General features: G+C 49.8%; 8 protein-coding genes across 10 annotated transcripts; 6 read left to right on the top strand and 2 right to left on the bottom strand.

The window, feature by feature from the left end:
- The first annotated feature begins 127 nt into the window (after positions 1 to 127).
- On the top strand, positions 128 to 1,436 carry PV09_00724 (uncharacterized protein). Its single transcript, XM_016353506.1, has 2 exons — positions 128 to 236; positions 293 to 1,436. Exons 1-2 carry the CDS (start codon positions 234 to 236, stop codon positions 1,304 to 1,306), a joined length of 1,017 nt encoding a protein of 338 aa, XP_016218659.1. The 5' UTR covers positions 128 to 233; the 3' UTR covers positions 1,307 to 1,436.
- An 86-nt stretch (positions 1,437 to 1,522) lies between these two features.
- Positions 1,523 to 3,111, top strand: PV09_00723 (uncharacterized protein). Its single transcript, XM_016353505.1, has one exon. The coding sequence runs from the start codon at positions 1,682 to 1,684 to the stop codon at positions 2,591 to 2,593; it is 912 nt and encodes a 303-aa protein (XP_016218658.1). The 5' UTR covers positions 1,523 to 1,681; the 3' UTR covers positions 2,594 to 3,111.
- PV09_00722 lies at positions 2,510 to 4,388 on the bottom strand. Of its 2 annotated transcripts, XM_016353503.1 has the most exons (5): positions 3,988 to 4,388; positions 3,677 to 3,861; positions 3,470 to 3,628; positions 3,053 to 3,411; positions 2,510 to 2,979 (listed from the first exon to the last, which is right to left on the bottom strand). In XM_016353503.1, exons 2-5 carry the CDS (start codon positions 3,726 to 3,728, stop codon positions 2,638 to 2,640), a joined length of 912 nt encoding a protein of 303 aa, XP_016218656.1. In that variant the 5' UTR covers positions 3,729 to 3,861; positions 3,988 to 4,388; the 3' UTR covers positions 2,510 to 2,637. The 2 variants fall into 2 exon arrangements, with proteins under 2 accessions (XP_016218656.1, XP_016218657.1); XM_016353504.1 differs by having other exon boundaries at positions 3,470 to 3,861.
- Positions 4,360 to 6,693, top strand: PV09_00721 (uncharacterized protein). Its single transcript, XM_016353502.1, has 2 exons — positions 4,360 to 5,877; positions 5,965 to 6,693. Exons 1-2 carry the CDS (start codon positions 4,423 to 4,425, stop codon positions 6,268 to 6,270), a joined length of 1,761 nt encoding a protein of 586 aa, XP_016218655.1. The 5' UTR covers positions 4,360 to 4,422; the 3' UTR covers positions 6,271 to 6,693.
- Positions 6,694 to 6,699: 6 nt separating this feature from the next.
- Positions 6,700 to 10,375, bottom strand: PV09_00720 (uncharacterized protein). The gene has a single exon (XM_016353501.1). The coding sequence runs from the start codon at positions 10,298 to 10,300 to the stop codon at positions 6,758 to 6,760; it is 3,543 nt and encodes a 1,180-aa protein (XP_016218654.1). The 5' UTR covers positions 10,301 to 10,375; the 3' UTR covers positions 6,700 to 6,757.
- A 139-nt stretch (positions 10,376 to 10,514) lies between these two features.
- PV09_00719 (uncharacterized protein) lies at positions 10,515 to 12,659 on the top strand. The gene is made up of 2 exons (XM_016353500.1): positions 10,515 to 10,694; positions 10,748 to 12,659. Exons 1-2 carry the CDS (start codon positions 10,635 to 10,637, stop codon positions 12,329 to 12,331), a joined length of 1,644 nt encoding a protein of 547 aa, XP_016218653.1. The 5' UTR covers positions 10,515 to 10,634; the 3' UTR covers positions 12,332 to 12,659.
- A 975-nt stretch (positions 12,660 to 13,634) lies between these two features.
- On the top strand, positions 13,635 to 16,713 carry PV09_00718 (uncharacterized protein). The gene is made up of 5 exons (XM_016353499.1): positions 13,635 to 13,970; positions 14,031 to 14,096; positions 14,149 to 14,908; positions 14,958 to 16,000; positions 16,060 to 16,713. The coding sequence occupies exons 1-4, from the start codon at positions 13,883 to 13,885 to the stop codon at positions 15,604 to 15,606; spliced, it is 1,563 nt and encodes a 520-aa protein (XP_016218652.1). The 5' UTR covers positions 13,635 to 13,882; the 3' UTR covers positions 15,607 to 16,000; positions 16,060 to 16,713.
- Positions 16,714 to 16,765: 52 nt separating this feature from the next.
- PV09_00717 lies at positions 16,766 to 18,430 on the top strand (the record flags this gene model as incomplete). Of its 2 annotated transcripts, XM_016353498.1 has the most annotated exons (3): positions 16,766 to 16,966; positions 17,021 to 17,166; positions 17,222 to 18,430. In XM_016353498.1, exon 3 carries the CDS (start codon positions 17,327 to 17,329, stop codon positions 18,428 to 18,430), a length of 1,104 nt encoding a protein of 367 aa, XP_016218651.1. In that variant the 5' UTR covers positions 16,766 to 16,966; positions 17,021 to 17,166; positions 17,222 to 17,326. The 2 variants fall into 2 exon arrangements, with proteins under 2 accessions (XP_016218651.1, XP_016218650.1); XM_016353497.1 differs by having other exon boundaries at positions 17,021 to 18,430.
- Between the last annotated feature and the right edge of the window lie 10 nt (positions 18,431 to 18,440).

The following is an 18,440-nucleotide window of genomic DNA, read 5'->3' as shown; positions in this document are numbered from 1 at the left end:
GCGCTAGACCGTGCTGGCGTTTTGGTGGGGGGCCCGCTAAACTCAGCGGCGCTCGCTTACTAAGTTCACATTGGCCGCCCAGCTTAGCGTGACACAGCGTCCTCTTCTCCGACGCCTCCGCCGTCCGATTCGGTAACTTGTTTACCTGGGCCTCGTTCACCGCACACACCAGACGTTTGAACTCTACGCTGTGTATGCTCAGTTGCGCATAGCAACTGACACAGCTTCGGAGCATGGTGAGTCTTCTCGACGAGGCTATGGCCCTTCTACTTGCTCACGTCGTGCGCTCTAGTCGAACCCGTCCAGCCCTCTCAGACCTGCGCCGTTGTCCTTCGCTCGCAGCGACAGCAATGGACGCATGTCGCCTTTCAGACGGCCGGAATCCCCTCTAACCAAGTCGCCGTCCACAGTGCGTGCGGCAACACCACAGGGCTCGCCGCTCAAGCAATCGACGCCCTCCCGATTCTCGCAGCAGCCATCCTCTTCCGCGTCGTCGAAGCCTGCCTTTACTTCGAACACTGCAGACGATCGCTCGTGGATACACACGCGCAGCGCCGCGAACAGCTTTTCAGAAGCAGCAATGGACACACCTGAATCACCTACTCGATCACCTAGACAGCTTGCGTCTAGCACAAGCAGTTTAGCGCCAAGGTTCGACACGCAGGCCAACGGATCGACAGCGCGCCCAAGTTACAGCGACCGTACGCCAACGGCCTCGAGTTTCAGATCCGAGTCAACACCGCGCGCTCCAGCACCTGCAGACCCGCTTTCTTCGATTCCTCCACAATATCTCCACACCATGCGTGAGTCTTTCGCTGTCCTCGATCGCGCCAACACCGGCTTCATCACTCAATCCGACCTCGTTCACCAACTGAACGAGCTCGGCCTAGATGCCTCACCTGCAGCACTATCGCAATACTTTCCACCCGGGTCGTCATCCTTGAACCTCTCTTCCTACTTGCATCTTCTCAGCGCGGATCTCACCCGCTTAACCTCATCCACAGAACTCATGGACGCGTTCTCCACGTTTGATGTAGATGACAGCGGACAGATAGATGTTCAGGAACTGAAGGAGGCGTTGTTGTCAACGATGCCAGAGCCTGGGGAGGATCAGAGGAGATTAACAGAGCGGGAAGTGGATATGGCAATGGAAGGGTTTACGGGAAGAAGGGCCTTTAAAAAAGGAGCAGCAGGTAATACAGCAGGACTGGGGGCTGGAGATAGGAGACCCGTATTTAGATATGGAGATTTCGTAAAGGGCATCTGGGGCGTTGGCTCAGAGACGGAGAAAGTTGAAGCGATATAGCTAGCGGCTGCCATGAAGGCTGGTTTGTTACGAATTTGATGGCACGAACGGATGAAAGGTATATACATATATTGTCAGTTTGCTTTTCCGAAAACATTATACTTAGGTTCTTCAGCTTTTGACATTAAATCGATTTTTCTACTGAAAGTATTACCCGGCCAAAAACGCTTCGAGCCATGTCCGGTTTCGGTCGATTATCGATAAGTCGTAGATCTCACTTCAAAATCTCGTGACATGTCATGTAGAGAGTGAACGGTCTACAGCCTCTGCTCCTTGTTTCGGCACTCCGGTCTGTCATTAGCGTTTTCTTCCTTTATATCACCGCTTTTTTTTAAGCGATCAAAGGGTTCTTTGGAGTGAACTGCGCCGTCTGACATGGAGGAGCTTCAAGCTAAACATCGGAAAGAGCTTCGCGATCTTCAGGCACTGGTGACGCAGAAGAAAAAGTCTGCGTCGAAGAAAACGAGAAAAGGGATTAACGATGAATGCGCACGACTGGAAGCAGAGTTGAAGGAACGACAAGAGCGGGAAATGGCCGAGTTGACCGGCGAGGTTCCAGTTCAGTTGCCGGAGGAGGAGCCTATACCAGAGTCGACAGCTGAGCCTGCGACACAGAATCACGCCTCTTCGACGGATAAATTAGCGAACGGAATATCGTCGCTATCTGTGAGAGATGAGGCGCAAAACACGCAAGCGCCCGGCAAGAAGCGGAACCGGCAGAAGGAGCGTTTGGCGCGGCGAGCAGCAGAGCGAGAGGAGGAAGCCGCGAAAGCGGAGGAGGAGGCAAGCAGCATGCCTGATCTGCGAGCAAAGGAGCAGGAGACTATGGAAGCTGCCATAAAAGCGAAAGGTCTAAAGATGAAGGAGATTAGAGCGGATGGACACTGCTTGTATTCCGCTGTGGCGGATCAGTTGGGCGAACGTCACATCGGACTGTCACCAAGTATCAGACCAGTGATTGCAGAGGGCGAAGAACCGTACAGGACCGTGAGAAGGACAGCGGCAGAGTACATCAAGAAGAATAGAGCAGACTTTGAGCCGTTTCTTGACGAGCCGTTGGAGCAGTACGTTAGGAAGGTTGGAGAGACGAGCGAATGGGGCGGACAGCTGGAACTGATGGCTCTAGCGAAGGCATATGATGTCGATATCTCAGTTTTGGACGGTAACGGAAGCGTACACGAGATTGAAGGCACGCGAAAGAATGGCGCAGAGAGGAGATTGTGGCTTGCATACTATCGACACGGATTTGGGCTAGGCGAACACTACAACAGCTTGCGGCAAGGCTGAACCATGTCCTCATGTAAACTCACCGTGGCTCTTTGTTCTGCGGACTAAGCAGCTTCCCGATGCTTCCAAAGACTGACATGATCCGTCCCTTGGCCTACGGGATGAGAGCGTTCTGCATGCCAACGCGCGATCCTTGTCAGACCGTTAGGGTTGGGAGGGCGTTCCTGTTTAATCACGTAGCCATTTTCGTCATATTCTGGCTCCTCGCCCGGGAAGGGCAGAAGCATCTCGTACGTCTCTGCTCTCATAGCCCAAGGTGGGCCACCCAAGGAGGCCTCCTTGTACAGGGGAAACTCTAGGCAGATCAGCGTACCTCCGGGCGCAAGCAGCTCAGTCATGCGTTTTGACCACGCCGGTCGCAGGTTCGGTGGCATGGCGCATAGAAACTGAGATGATTGTCGAATCAGCCAGTCTTCAACATCTGGCAGCTCGCCTGCAGAAATAGAAGAAAAAACGTACCGTATAGTCATAAATGACATCGAACCCGCTGTTTCCGTCCAGATGGCAAGACGTCTCCCAATCCTTTGCGTAAAAGTCTCCCTGCACAAATTCGACCTTCCCTTTTCCCACGTTCTCGTCCCTCGCCTTGTATTCATCCCTCGTGTCTGCCTCTGGGGCAAATTTCTTCGCGGCCTCTACCGCGTTGCCCACCTCGAGCCCAAAGGCGTCGAAACCGTAAGCAGCGAACAGGTACACGTCATAGCCCTTGCCACAGCCCGGGACAAGAGCTTTTCTGCGAGAGCCATCTTGCTTCAGCGCAGGACCAATGGTGGACCATTTGCTGTCGAGCGTGTCAATCAGCGCAGGATTCGGCGTACCTGTTGTCCCGTGTTAGATGGTCCACGCCAAGTTGTTAGATTAGTGGAGAGTCCATACCTCGATCCCACGGCAGGAAAGATCCATCTTTCCACAGTTCGTCCCAGCGCTCTGGTGATCTGTTGTTCAAGAAGTGCTGCCGAAGCCTCTCACGGGCGTCGATCTCCATGATCGATGAACAGTCCAGTTGGATGTTTGCGAGAATTGTAAGAGGCAGGTCTGGACTAAATAAGGACAAATGGAACGACTAAACATGTCGGTATTTACTGATCAGAACGCGGCCACGTGCCGCGTTACGCTTTAGCTCGACTCTCCTCATCTTAGCCCTCGACCGTTCGTTCAAACATCGAGCTCTTCGGCGTCAGACATGACGATGGCTCTTGACTCTACCCTCAGAAGGTCTGAAGAGCGTACTTGACCAAGATAAGTACATGCCCAGCACGTCCATGCCGCTAATCAAGGTGTCAGCCGCCGAGGTTTTGTTCCCATGCGAAAGCGGCGCTAATTCCGCTTGGCTGCTTCCGCGCTCTCGGGTGCGTTCTCGCCTCCACTCGCAACGACAAACTGAACAAACTCACATTCTCTGAGCCGACAACGGCAAGGCCGGATTCTCGGCACCATTCCCCATGTTCTCATTGCTCAGTGTGGTCGTCGTACGTCCCGTTCTAGCACCAAGTTAAGCATGGCATTCGTCTACGTCTGTGAGGAGGCTGCAGATTCTTGTTCAAGCCTTCCTCCGAGGCCTGAGTGGTAGAAACCCGTCGCCGACCTAGAGCGACCCAGTGTCCATGCCGTCTGCTATACTCCGCACTTTCTTACGATTCTTCGTGGGGAAACTGTTTTGCGCTGACTTTTCGTACTCGCTCTTCGTGTTCTCGTCACGTCTCTGGCCGTCCTGATTCCTTCAGATTTTCATAGCAAGGTTAACGGCCACATTGGGTCAGTGGTGCTTTTTTGGGAACGCGAGACGCTGCTCGCTGTCGTAGCGGACCCTCCACGGCTCTATATCCATCATGGCTTCAGGCTCATGTGCGACCATGGACGGCATCGAAACAAACGACGTGGACACGGAAGGGAAACGCCGCCATTCGTCCACCTCGTCAGCCTCGATTCAGTCTGTCAAGGCTCTCCAAACAGATGTTGAAGCGCACGTAGTAGAACAGCCGAGCTTGTCGCGCCAGATATCCCGGATATCATCCAGATTGACGCCCAATTATCCGCCAAAGGTTCCGCGTAACGAAAGGCGCGGCCTGTTCGCACGCTTTTCGCTCGTGCCCGAAGTCACCCAGCCGGTGCTCTATCCCAGGAAAACAAAATGGGTGATCACTACCATCGTGGCCCTGGCCGCGTTTGCTGCCCCCGTAGGCTCTGCAATCGTCATGCCGTGTTTGACACCTATATCGAAAGAGTTCAAGGTCTCGCCCACCGTCACAAACTTGAGCGTGGCGCTGTACATGCTGTCGATGTCGATATTTCCTCTCTGGTGGAGCAGCTTCAGCGAGACCCTGGGCCGGAGAACGATCTACGTCGCATCCTTTGTCTTGTTCACCTTGTTCTCCATCCTTTCGGCAGTGGCAAGCAGTATCGGTATGCTTATTGCGATGCGGATGCTGAGCGGTGGTGCCGCAGCCAGTGTCCAAGCTGTTGGCGCCGGTACCATTGCTGATATCTGGGAACGACATGAACGTGGCCGGGCTATGGGCCTTTTTTATCTTGGGCCTTTATGCGGGCCTTTGCTAGGGCCCATCATTGGTGGAGCGTTAGCACAAGGACTCAATTGGCGCGCGACGCAGTGGTTCACTGCCATATATGGTGGCGCTATGATTGTCATGATCACCTTCTCGCTGCCAGAGACCTTGAAGGCGCGGAAGAGCTTGATAAAACAGGCCAAAGGGGAAGCAGATGCGGCCATGCAAACCGAGCTGGCTGTGACAGGCGAGGCTGCGGGTGAAAAGACATCGAACGAGCCAAACGTTACTGACAAATCTACGTCTTTGCATCGAACAACGACACGGCAGTCTGTGGCCAAGCACTCGAAGTCTACAATCATTTTTCTCAAGCGAGCTTTTATCGACCCACTCAAGATTATCCTTTTGTTACGCTTCCCTGCCGTCGCCATCACTATTTACTATGCGTCCGTCACATTTGGAGCCCTCTTCTTCCTCAACATTAGCATTGAAGACACCTTCTCCAGGTCCCCGTACAATTTCAGTGTTCTCATAGTCGGCCTCTGCTACATTCCAGGTTCACTAGGGTACTTTATCACGTCGATCTTTGGTGGTCGCTGGTTGGACTACATTATGAAACGGGAAGCGAGGAAGGCCGGCCGTTACGACGCGAATGGAAATTTGATCTTCACACCAGAAGACAGAATGAAAGAAAACGCATGGATTGCTGCCTTCGTTTATCCTTGTGCCCTGATGTGGTACGGCTGGTCGGCACAAGCAAAAGTCCATTGGATCGTGCCAGTATGTTTCAACGACTAAGTTTCTTTCTTTCTTTCTTTTCTCTTTTTTTTTTTTTTTTTTTTGACCTTACATCTGATTCGCCAATAGTTCATCGCCAATTTCTTCTTTGGTAGTGGCACAATGATGGTTTTCACCATGGCATCGACCATGCTGACTGAATTCGTGCCAAAGCGAGCAAGTACCGGTCTTGCCGTTCAAAACTTCGTGCGGAACATCTTCTCGTGCGTAGGAGGCATAATCGCGCACCCAGTTATACATGCCATCGGTAACGGTTGGATGTGCACAATTCTTGGACTTGTATCCTTGATCAGTGGATGTGTCGTTATCTGGTCGATGAAGTCATTCGGTCACAGATGGCGAGAAGAGATGGAAGAGAAGCTCGAGAATTCCTGAGGCGCTGTTAAGGGTGTAGCTTTAAGCGCATAAAGTCGACCAAACCGCTGAGCTCGCAAGTTCTCTGCAGCTGCCGCGGTCCCTGGGTCACACAATCCGACGAATGACCGCTTTGCAGAGGAAAGGCGCTGCCCTTCTCGAAGGACAACAACCAAGAGACCTGTCGAATTGGACGCCTGGCAACGCGGGTTCGCACGATACGAAGCTTCCCAATTGAATGTGATATGGTCGAGTGTAAAAATTGGTAAACGGGAAAGCAATGTAGAGCTGAAAACTCTACTCCATTTGGGGATAACATTGCGTGAACGTGGCAAAACCATGGCCAAAGTAACAGCGAGGGCCTGTGTTTGTTTCTATAGGCTCGCTGCTGAGGAATCTACCCTCTCAATGCAGCAGCAAATCCAAAAAATTCTCCAAAAAAAAGGTTCGATTTCGGAAAGGCTTATTACTCTGAACTTTGGAATCTCGATTTATGTTATCTTTGGCGCTATGTCTTCGTTCTCTTTCCTCCACCTCCACTCTCCTGATTTTTCCTCTTTTTCCCTTCTCGCCGCCAATATTCCTGCTTCTCTCTCTTCTCTCTCTCTGCCCTTTTCTCCATATTTTCTGCAACTTTAGCCCTATACTCAGCTTTTCTCTCCTCTTGCTTCGCGGCCCTTCTAGCCTCCTTATCCTTCCTCAACGTGTTGAGCTGTATCAGCAACTGTCTAGCCTTCTTCTCGTCTCCATCAGCTACCACAGCACGCTTTTGCATATACGTTTGGTTTCTCTGCTTCAACGTAATTGCAGGCTGTGTTTTAAACGGTAGTTCCTTGGCAAGATTTTTGGGGATGCGAAGAGGATTGAAGTGCCGCTCTTGACGCTCAATAGGGCGATATGCCGAATCCTTGTTCAGAGGGGTGGGAATATTTTGTTCGCGGCGTACTTCGCCAGTTAGGCGCATGCTCGTCCAGGCGCCGTCCGCATCCGATCCGAGGAGATTTGTTACTGGATTATAGAAGCGGTGTGGCTTGACAGGATACCAAGCGCGAAGGAATACAATGTCACTCATCAGTAACTTATCTTCGAAGGTAGCACGAAAATGCCCTTCAGGTTTGCTGAGAGCACGCTTTATCTGTCCCCGAATTCCAGAGACAGTGCGTATGCTCGCGCCCTCAAATTTCGCGATTTCGAGCGACGAATTGAACATGTCCTTAATGAACGCCGTGTTCTTGAACACTTTGTAGGGGTAGCCGGTGAGTTTGAGCTTTTTCACTATTTCCACCGACTCGTCAACACTGAGAACGACACCTGTTGCCGCAATACGAAATCCCGGGTTGGAGTTCGAGAAGCTTTGCACGCAGCAAAATGGCGTGCTCGGCGCGATTAAAGGTCCATAAAACGTTCCGAAACAATGCATGTGTTCTGGTGTATATTTCAACATCCGATTTCGAGTTCGCGAATCCGATATGCTGTACACCGGCATTGTTTGAAATCTTCGCCAACCCAAGGAGAATATTAACGGATCATTCGTCTTCAATATCTTCTTGTGCCATCGATGACGCTTGATGCGCACTTGGACGAAACCCATGCGATCCTCGGTTGGTGTCAGACCACCAATCAGAAGTGGCATTCGTGGATTGAAATTCTCAACAAATTCGCAGGGCACGCCTTCGAGGATGATTCGTGCATATGTTCCAGCCTTGTATCCCTCCACGCGTATCCGGGAGTGCTCATCTAGCTGGTCGAATTCGGCGCGGTTAATATCCTGCTGCTTCTCAAGCAGCGCCTTCTGTCGATCATACCATTCGTCCTCTCCAAACTCGTCGACAGCTTCGCCGTGTGCTCGGTCATTAGATTTGTCATTGAACAAGCCTTCTCTGTCTTCCTCTTCGAACCTAAGTTTAAGCTCCTCCTTTTTTCGAGCATTCTTCCTTCGTTCTGCTTCTAGATCATCCTCTGATCTATTCTCGTCTTCATCTCCGTTCTCATCACCTCCAAAGACTTCGCCGGTTTCTAAATCCTCAAACGCTCCATCGCCTTCATCTTCTTCATCTTCTTCGGCTCCGTCAAGGTCAGAATCTTCCTCATCTTCACTATCATCTCTTCTCGATCGTGTACCTCCACTAGCCATCTTGCTTCTCAAGGCTTCAAACTGGTCAGGATCACTCCACTTTTGCTCCAGATATGTATAGTCGAAAGTCTTGAGACTACAATCTTCGTCCAAATCTTCAGTCTTTGGCTGCTTTGCCCGTCTGAAGAAATTTTCTTGATCTTCATCAGATTCGTCAGCTTCATCAATCTCTTCGCCCTTCCATTTTGCCAGAACTTGGCGTGGGGTTAGAGACATATTGTACATCAACCGAGCTAGCTCAGCAGTACGATATGGTCTTTTCTTCCCGTGCATTTGCTGAGCCCTCTGTGCGAGATTCTCTTTCCACCTTAGCTCGCCGTTCTCGTCTTCGTCGTCGTCATCCTCATCATTCTCAATATCCTCGTCACCCGTAGAATCCTCATCATCCTCAATGTCGTTGTCGAATTGTTGGTCCTCAACAGATGATAAAGAGCCAAGGTCGGAGTCACTGTCTGCAAATACAATATCACCTTCCACAGCTCGATCTTGATTCTTATCATTTTCTCGTCTTTCTCCAAAGTTGCTAGGAACTTGATCGTCAGATAGGCCGTCATCAGAATCAAGGTCATGGCCATCGAGCTGGTCGTTATCATCGCTGCCACTCTCATACGCCTCATCTGCAATATCGTCGATGTCCTCTGTTCGTTCGACAATTTTGGCTCGCCGTGGCACTTTCCGGCCGGAGTCCGTTACATCGTCTTCGAGTGATGTGTTGACGGATTTACCATCGGCAAATAGCCGCATTTCTGTATCTGCATTGCCCAACAAGCGCCTCTCTCCCTGAAGACTGATCATGAGCTGTTCACCTAGACCTCGCTCTTCGACGTCATCATCCTTGTTGAGCGTGGCATTTTTCACATCAATATATACAGCATCCTTGTCGACCAGTACGCCACCAACATCGGACATAGGAGCGTACAGCAGCTTCTGTTTTTCACCTAGTCGTTTTTTCTTACTCTTCCCGGTCGCCTTAGCGATAGCTTGGTCTTGGTATGGTGTGGGACATGGATCTGGTAATCCTTCGATCCTCGACACTCTTAGATCACCAACGCCAGGTATATGTACCCTAGCTCCTTCAGCTTGGAAATTTACTCCTCCTCGTAGATAGCCATACAAAGCTACTGAGCGGTCACATTTTTTGTCCTCCTCTATTGTAGTAGGCGGGGTGATGTCGAGGAACCGGTCGGCGAGACAGTAAGGATGCGACTGTCTGAAGACAAGCGGCCGAGGCTTCTTCATTACGGACAGGAATCGTGATAAGTTCAGAATCTCGCGATCAGGATATCTTCCGTTGACGACACCTGAGAGGTAGAACAATTTTGCTCCCTGATATAGCTCACTCCAGAACCGATGCTTTAGTCGTTTCTTCTGTATCTTGAGAGCCTCCTGCTTCTTGAACAAGTCCAGGTGTGTTAGAATACCAAATACGTTGCCTGGCATACCAGTAGAGCTCAAAATATTCAGGAACTCCATAGTCTCCATCTCGAAGCCATAATTACCGTCAATCATAAGCAGCAGTATATCCACGACCTTCGCCATATCCATCATGGCTGCGAGCGAATCTGAAGGGCATTCAAGAAATGTCAGGCGCCTTCTCTTAGATGTGACAACAGTGAGAGGACCTGTAGGCGAGGACAAGGTTTGTTTCGTGTAGCGTCTGATTAGCGATTTAATCAAGGTCGTCTTGCCAACACCGGGGGGACCGACCACGCCAACAATCAGCGGAGGTGGCTCTTCTGGTACACGATCCACCAACGGGACGTGAAATCGCTTTTCTCGCACATCGTGAGAGCGAACGGCCTGTTTGGCGAGCTTGCCTGGTTTTGCGAAGGCGAATGCCTTGGGATTTGGACCGCTGCTCGGCTTTGATTTCTTTTCTTTCGATTTGCGATGCGCTTTATTAGTTTGCTCCGACATAGTGCAAGTATCTTACACCGTGACGAAAAAGCTTTTTATAGCGACACCGCGTTGTCAAGTACGACAATCGTCTGCAACTGTCACAAGATTGGAAAGTTCACAGGTGTGAAGCGACATGGACCAAATTTTTGGCCAGGGTCCTTTGAAAAAGAAATTTGTACCGAGAGATCCTCGCCTAAAGTTGCAGCATTACTCCGATGTTGCTCGTAACGAACTTGTCACTCAGAATTATTCGGGATGTTCTCATTCTAATTACATCACGTTATAATTCGATTCTACCCACAGTTTGGAAAGTCTTGCTTTCGCATCTCGTGCCGACTGTGCTGAAACGGATATGCCTCCAAAAAGACAAAAGCAGTTCTCACACCACGTCAAGAAAAGCAAGGAAGCACAGGTAGCACTATGGAACACAAAACATTGAACATGAACTGATTAGCACCGTTGCAGCAACCGGTATCTGAAACTGAGTTCTTGGAAGCAGCAGATGAATTTGAAGCGTCTGCGGGAAAATGGAAAGCCGGCGACGCGGCTCGTGCTGTGAGATTCTACAATCGAGCAATATCAACATACGATGAAGGTCTGAAGAAGTATCCGAAAAGCTTTGACCTGGCATACAATAAAGCTCTCTTGCTATACAATATTGCGCAAGATAAAAGAATTATGTCCCAAATTGGATCATCGCTTGATATGCTTAAGGAAGCACTTGATGCTCACAAATATGCCTTGTCTATCGACCAGGAGAATGCCGATGTTCTCTTCAATACTGCTCAGGTACTGACAAGTTTTGCGGAAGAGCTCAATGATATGGCGGATGACGAGGATAATGTCAAGTCGCAATGTGTTTCCCTGCTCCAGGAAGCCGTTGAGCTTTTCAACGCTTGTCTTAGTCGACAGGAGATGGAGTATTCAGAAATTCAGGAGCTCATCAGCCAAGGGCCGCAAAATATAACAGAAATTCAAGCAAAATATCCAGAATCCGAAAAGATCTCATCCGATAGCCCGACGATCGAACCTGAGGAATGGGCAACGGTGAAGGAGCCTGTTACGCCAAATACACTAGTTGAAACAGCCCTGGCTCAGCTTGGAAGTCTATCATCACTTGCTACGATATCTGCACCCACATCAAGCAGTTTACTAGCTAATCTGACGGAGATTGCCGGTCCAATTGTGACGCAAAGGTTACCCGGCTATCTTGCACTCTTACCAACCTCGGTAGCTAAAGATCCAAACGAGCCTGATGCACCCCCATTCTTATCTGTATCGTCATCCAGCTCCACATTTCACGCACGAGAGAAATCCGATGATAACAACCCTCAAGCATCTGCTAGAGCAGCAGCGGATCTTGCCATCGCAGTCTTCACTGTTGCTATTGCTGGTGCAGAATACAGAAGCAAGCTTTGCGATATTGTACAGTACTATGAACGAGTTACGCAAGCATTTGCGCCACTATTGATGAACGCAGGCTTGGGTACATATCCTGAAAACTCTCACGTGCCTATCCATAGTGCATATGCCGACGCACTTGTTGAGTTCGCCGAATATGCCGCGAAAATGGAGGATCAAGACCCAAGTCCCGATGCTTTGGCACGACGTTGGACAGCCCTGGAGACTGCACAAGCACAATTAACGGAGGCAACAAACAAATTGCCCGATGTATTACCAGCGGAGTCTCCTCTACCGACCAAGGCAGAAATATATTTTACTCGTGCTAACGTCGAACTTATGCGAAGACGTCTTTCGCAGGCACCCTCGGCCTCGAGCGCAATCAAAGCGAATGAAAAAATTCTGCTGAAAAATGCAGGAGTGTACTATCGGGGCACTGCTGCTCTGGCAAAGCGAGACGGCAATGCTGAACTGGAGAAGGACGCGAGCGAAAGAAACAAGATCATACAGGCGTTAGAGCAAGGGTTGGTCAAGGACTCTGTGACTGCTATTAAGGAATATTTCGAGGCCCAGGATAGCTCAGATATAGCTGCTATAGCCGACGAAATGGCTGAGGACGATCTCCTGTTCAACGACAGACAAGCCTAAGTGCCAAAGAGAGAACAATGCTTAGCTCGCCCGAGAAACCATGTCAAAGCTGAACTGATCTCACGAATACCTGAGTAATGGGAAAAGTGAAGGAAACGATGGGCTGCAACGCTTTGCAAGTGGATTCGTGGTTCAGCCAAGTTATATATTTAGTATGGTTTTAGGTGGTCGTGCAAGAGTTGGCATCGTGGCTGCCGTGGTACGGTTGTGGCACGGAGCCGCTGACGACATTGTGCTGTAAAAAGCCTTACCTGCCGCTCTGAGTTGAGAATTTATTGTTTCGATTCAATTAAAACGTGCTGTTGACTTGAAGCTTGCGAATTACTGGTTGTAATATATATATGGTCCGATTCTCGATCCGAATAACGGCTTTGTTTCGGTGAAAACCAGTCTAGTTACCCGGAGACCGCCGATCATGTAACTCAACACAAAGTGAACTGAAGGTCGTTAGGCAACTGACTTCACTGACTGGATGAAAGCAGAACGAAATGCCTCAACTGCAATTGAGCCTCGTTTCTTACCGTGCCCTGCCGATGCTGGTAGAGATTTTTTGGGAACTAAGTGAAGTCGTCAGCAAAGATGATCGCTGCAGTGGCCCGTGTAGGTGTTTCCGCGGCATGACGATCTTTTTGCCACCAGATACTGGTCGTCGACGGACTTTTGCAGAAGAAAGTTCGGCTCAAAACGTGGTTAAGAGCAACATCCAATGGACTGAACTCGCTTCGGGTAGGCACTCTTCCCGTACACAAGTGAGGGTTGAATTCGCACGACAAATGCCAACCCAGGCAATGATTCTATCTTCTAAATCCAATAAGTACGCCTCCCTGTTCTGGAAGTTCTTTGACTCAGCGGCATTAAAGATAACGTTAACTTACCTTTTGCATCACGTGCCGTTTTCCCAATCGACACCCTGCATCTACCATACCCCACACAACCTTGCTACCAAAACCAGTCTCCACTTCGGACTCTATACCGCACCGTACTGGAGAGTTTGCCTTCAGACGACGACATTTACTCTTAAAGCAGTGATCGTCAAGCTTCATTTGCTGAGCCGTTTATTGACCAGAAACGTGCCGTGAGAACCGACGGAAACGGAGTGCCATTCGCCCAAGAAAGTTTTGCCATCCAAAAATGTCAGGATATGACGGAAAGCCACAATTCCAAGAATGAGAGTGACCATGCTGGACTTGCCCCACCCGAGAGCGTCGCCGTTCAAGTATGCGCGAGTTCTATGGGATGATCGGAAATATTAATAATGAGTATTCCGCGAGTGAAGTTCCGCGTCATGCACCTAATGTGATCACTCACGGTGGACCGCCAGAAGCACAAGCGCAAGGAACGACGCAGGTAATGAAATCAGCCTCGCACTTAACCGCTCGGAGGCAAAATCAGCCTCACATTAAACAGCGGTCGCAAGCAATTTTTGTACATTTATTCCTGCGCCAAGCCCTGCCGCCGGTTCGGGTCACTTGTCCCTGCTCCGAACAAATGCTGACATACATATTATTCGCAACGATGTCCGAATAAGATGTTTTTTAGATTTTTGAAGATATGCCACCGGCTACCAAAAGAAACAAGCCGGCCAAAAGTGATGGCGTCAAAAAGGCCGTCCCGAGAGTTCCACGTGCTTGTGACAATTGTAAGGTTCTCATCGGCAATCCGGATGCTATGTCGTGCTAATTTTGGGCCACTCACGAAGGCCGACTCCGCAAGTCAAAGTGTGACGGCCTCCTTCCGTGCTCCTTCTGCCAACAACACGATTCAGGTACGAGCTCAAAGTCTGTCTGCTTGCAGACCTTCGGATTAATGCCTGCTAGAATGTACGTATGATGAAAGTCGCCCAAAGAAGCAGCTAGACACAAAGTATATCGTGTCTTTGGAGCGAACTGTCGAGCGTTTTAAGGACATCCTTGGTATCCCTTCTGATGTCGAGGTCACCCCAGAAGTCCTAGACGAGTACGATATCAGTCGCTTGGGACAGCTCAGCAGACAAAATTCTTCTCTCCATAGCGTTCACCATGTCGCAACGCAGACTTCTCCACCTGGAACTCCGCAGGGTGAATCTCCGGTGGCATGTACGTTGCTCGAAAGCATGGTGGAGGCAACTGGGCGGCTGAATATCGATGAGGATGGAAACTACGACTATAGTGGAAGTAATTCTGGCCTTCTTCTTGTTGAAAGGATACGGCAAAGGTGCGACCAGCTGTTAAATCGTCGGTACGGATCTGGCCCCAATGCTGCGCAGGAGCGAAGATCGCCAGCAGGAACATCGTCTCGTTTATTGCATCGTCCAAGCTCTCGGCCAAGATCGTTGACTGCTTTGCCATCATGGGACATTGCGGTCTTGTATACCAATGCTGTCTTCTCGGAGGCATTCTCGCTATTCAATTTCATCCATCGTCCGTCTTTCGAATCTCGGCTGCAGCTGTATTATTCTGCTCGCAATGCAGGTCTAGAACCTACACTCGAGGATACGAGATTCGAAGCGTTACTTAACGCTATGTTTGCACTTGGGGAGTTATTCAATGCCGCAGGCGATTCATCTCAGGCGGGCTCGGCAGCACGCGAAGCAAGATCGTAGGTGAGATCACTGAGAAACGAGCATGTTTTTAATTGGTATATGTAGTGAACAGTTCTTCGCTGCGGCTCAGCAATCCCTCGACTTGACGGACTGTCGAGACACTTTGTCACTCCAGGCCTTGCTATGTTCGATTATTTATCTGCAAGGCTCTGGACAAATACCATCTTGCTATACCTATCTCTCACTGGCCATGACTGCAGCAGTTCGAATGGGCATGCACAGAGCTGATTCTCTTAGCAAATTCGACCCTCTGGAGCGAGAAGTGCGGAAACGCATATTTTGGACAATTCGAGCCATGGACAGCTATATCACTACAGTGCTAGACCTGCCTCGAACTTTACGCGATGACGATACGGACCAAGCATATCCCGTTGAGCTCGATGATGACGCTATCACTCCCCAAAATATTGGACAACCGACTGCTAGCTCAATTTCTTTGATGTCGTCGGTGAATGCACATACAAAGTTGAGCTTGGTTTTGGTTAAGGCGAAGAACATCACTTCGGGCGGTAACGATGGAGAACATAAGCTGAACAACCGGTATCAAGTTGACTATGCGAAAATTGTTGAGGCAGAAAAGGATCTGATTGAATGGACGTCACATCTGCCAAGCTACAACAAACTCCCGGAGCCTGTTCCAAAGGATATTGAGAGGGAAGTGGAGCCGCTTCATGTGAGGAGAACCTTTGGCTAACGATCTCTGAAGGGCACAAATGTTGCTTCGAGTGGCTCACGGCCATGTGCAGATGGTACTCTATCGGCCATTCCTCTACCACATAGCTCGGAGAAATGCAGATGCAAATTTCGATTATCGCGCATTTGCTTGTGCATCGGCTTGCATCAAAGCCGCGATGCAAGTGGTGTGGCTTGTACAGGCTTTAGACAATGCTCAGCTGCTTAATGGCCCTTCCTGGCTTTTATTTTTCACATTATTTATGGCTGTGGTGATCTTGACATTGTTTGTAATCACGAATAAGGACGATCCAACAGTACACGAATACTATTCAGCGGCTCAAAGAGGCTTTTTGATTCTTGATCGATTCGCATCCTGCAACCAGATGGCGAGAACCTACGCCGAAAGCTTAAGGGCAAGTACTCCGCAGGATTGAGGTTTTACTCCAATACACGGCATGCTGACTTCGTACAGCCACTCTTCTGTGATACATCTACTCGGTCGAGCGCAGAAAACGCATTAGACATGACCCTTACGTCCCCAAACACTTTGAATCCCTCTACTACGATTCTCAAGTCATCCAATTCCAGCCATCAGCGCAATATCTCCTCAACTTTGCGAAACGGTGCTCTACACGACGTATTTCTTGTATCGGCAGCCGAGCCGATGATGGACATTACCTCACGACCGGCCGCAATCAATATTCCTCCTCTTCATCTATCCGCGACAGAAGATCCATCGGCAGAACATGTGTATTTGCAAGCAATGAATTGCACGCCTACAAACTTCTTTGAGGGTTTCAGCAGCGAGACGGCAATGATGGATTACTTCTCATGGCATGAACAGGATCAAAGTGAAGCGGCCAGTGGCTTTCAGTTTCAATGATACCCAAATTTGGATGGAAAAAGGATGATGCGAATTGACAGCCTCATGGAACACTATATGGTATCTAGCCCGCATGAACATTAAAGCAGTTCTTCTCAATGAATGATATGCATGACCTCAACTGTCGAATCTTTGTGATGTAAATTTGGGCTTTAGATGATCGCTTGAGTTATGATACAAAATTCCTATGCTTTGCAGATTCTGTAACACAGCTCAGAAGCACTGATCACGCTAAGACAAAATAGGACATCCCCTTTTAGCAAACGTGACATTTAAGCCCAATTTGTGTTGTCGGCCTCTTTCGAAAATGTCGTTTGTTCTTGATGCTTGAGCTTGCTATCAAGTGATCTCAAGCCAGTAAGACATGGACTCGAACACGCTTCACGCAGCCGAGATCCGGAAGCTGCACAATTACAAGGAACTGAAGCAAGCCCACGTCAGCAATTTAACCGGAGGATCAATATGGGAGGTTAACGAAGTTACGTTGGTTTTACCCGTAAGTTGTCAAGTCGGGACTCGGATTGATTCCCAACTTAACGTTCTGGCGTAGGTCGCCGTTTTCACATGGTCCGTCTTGCAGGCAAAGTTAAACTTCTTTTCGCCATATACTGCTGCCGCCGCCTTCACGGACTTCGCCATCAACTGTGCGGCAATATTGTTCTCCATCACCGTCTATGCTAACGAGCCCCTTCTTTTGTGTGCATTCCTGCTCTCACCAGCTGTTTTGATCTATCTGACATCTAAGGGCAAGCCCGGAGCCAAAATCAACACGATAGCGACGAAGCCGTCGCAGTCCGCCGAAGGCAATGCATCAGAATCCAAAGTTGAATCTTTCCCGATAAAACCCTTTGTAAGCATGTACAGAGGCCATATGATGATCATCACCTGTGCTGCCATTCTGGCTGTAGATTTCAATATCTTCCCGCGGCGTTTTGCGAAGGTAGAGAGCTGGGGAACGTCGTTGATGGACATGGGTGTTGGCTCCTTTGTCTTCTCTGCGGGACTCGTGTCTCCACGTTCCATCCTCAAAGCTCAACGCACTGGCAAGACGTCGCCCCTGTTGGTGCGATTGAAGGACTCGATTCGCCATGCATTTCCTTTGCTCGTTCTTGGACTCGTCCGCTTATATAGTGTAAAGGGGGTCGACTATGCCGAACACGTCAGCGAGTACGGGGTTCATTGGAATTTTTTCTTTACGCTGGGCTTCATACCCCCTTTCATGGCTCTGTGTCATACAGCATACGCATTTGTGCCATCGTTTGCCCTTCTCGGGCTGCTCATCAGCGTCGCGCATGAGCTCGTCTTGGATTTCACGAACCTCAAGGTCTTCATCTTCTCGGCGCCTCGCGTGGACCTGATCTCTCAAAACAGGGAAGGCATCTTCTCGCTCTTCGGTTATCTCGCAATCTTTCTCGCCGGCCAAGATGCGGGCATGTACGTGCTCGCCCGAGAGCACGCCATCCCACTGGGAAGCAGCCTTCGAAGCAGGAGCGGCCTTCTGCAACTTCAAAAGACGATCATCGGAAGGTTGATCACGTGGACAATCGTCTGGACTGCACTTTTAACACTCTGCCTCTCTTACCAAGGCTTCAACTTGCGCGTTTCGCGCCGTTTGGCGAACCTGCCGTATTTCCTCTGGGTAGCCGCGTTCAATTGCGGTCACCTGGCTCTCTGCGCTATTTCCGAGGCGATTTGCTTTCCAAATCTCTATAGCGAGCGCGACATTCAAGCTGAGCGGAAGCGATGCCTGTCCGCCACCAGCCGTTTGCTGCACGCGGTCAACCGCAACGGGCTGCCAATCTTTTTGCTCGCGAACCTTCTGACAGGCGCCGTCAACCTGACAATGCCTACCCTTGACATGAAAGGAACGGAGACCATGGCTGTTCTATTAGTCTACATGGCCACAATATGTGGAGTCGCGCTGTTCCTAGATGCGAAAGACATATCTATAAAGTTTTAGAATAGTTCAA

Source organism: Verruconis gallopava (genome assembly GCF_000836295.1).
Source record: "Verruconis gallopava strain CBS 43764 unplaced genomic scaffold supercont1.2, whole genome shotgun sequence".
Lineage (NCBI taxonomy): Eukaryota > Fungi > Ascomycota > Dothideomycetes > Venturiales > Sympoventuriaceae > Verruconis > Verruconis gallopava.
This window is presented reverse-complemented; position numbering and strand designations above follow the sequence as displayed.

Bases quoted from the DNA above. Each gene is read 5' to 3' on its own strand.
- PV09_00723 (XM_016353505.1), top strand. From the start codon at position 1,682: ATGGAGGAGCTTCAAGCTAAACATCGGAAAGAGCTTCGCGATCTTCAG.
- PV09_00722 (XM_016353503.1), bottom strand. From the start codon at position 3,728: ATGAGGAGAGTCGAGCTAAAGCGTAACGCGGCACGTGGCCGCGTTCTG. The intron at 3,412-3,469 runs GTATGGACTCTC...ACGGGACAACAG, and splicing joins TTTCCTGCCGTGGGATCGAG to GTACGCCGAATCCTGCGCTG. The intron at 2,980-3,052 runs GTACGTTTTTTC...CAATCATCTCAG, and splicing joins ATGTCATTTATGACTATACG to TTTCTATGCGCCATGCCACC.
- PV09_00721 (XM_016353502.1), top strand. From the start codon at position 4,423: ATGGCTTCAGGCTCATGTGCGACCATGGACGGCATCGAAACAAACGAC. The intron at 5,878-5,964 runs GTATGTTTCAAC...ATTCGCCAATAG, and splicing joins AAGTCCATTGGATCGTGCCA to TTCATCGCCAATTTCTTCTT.
- PV09_00720 (XM_016353501.1), bottom strand. From the start codon at position 10,300: ATGTCGGAGCAAACTAATAAAGCGCATCGCAAATCGAAAGAAAAGAAA.
- PV09_00719 (XM_016353500.1), top strand. From the start codon at position 10,635: ATGCCTCCAAAAAGACAAAAGCAGTTCTCACACCACGTCAAGAAAAGC. The intron at 10,695-10,747 runs GTAGCACTATGG...GCACCGTTGCAG, and splicing joins AGAAAAGCAAGGAAGCACAG to CAACCGGTATCTGAAACTGA.
- PV09_00718 (XM_016353499.1), top strand. From the start codon at position 13,883: ATGCCACCGGCTACCAAAAGAAACAAGCCGGCCAAAAGTGATGGCGTC. The intron at 14,097-14,148 runs GTACGAGCTCAA...AATGCCTGCTAG, and splicing joins CTGCCAACAACACGATTCAG to AATGTACGTATGATGAAAGT. The intron at 14,909-14,957 runs GTAGGTGAGATC...TGGTATATGTAG, and splicing joins GCAGCACGCGAAGCAAGATC to TGAACAGTTCTTCGCTGCGG.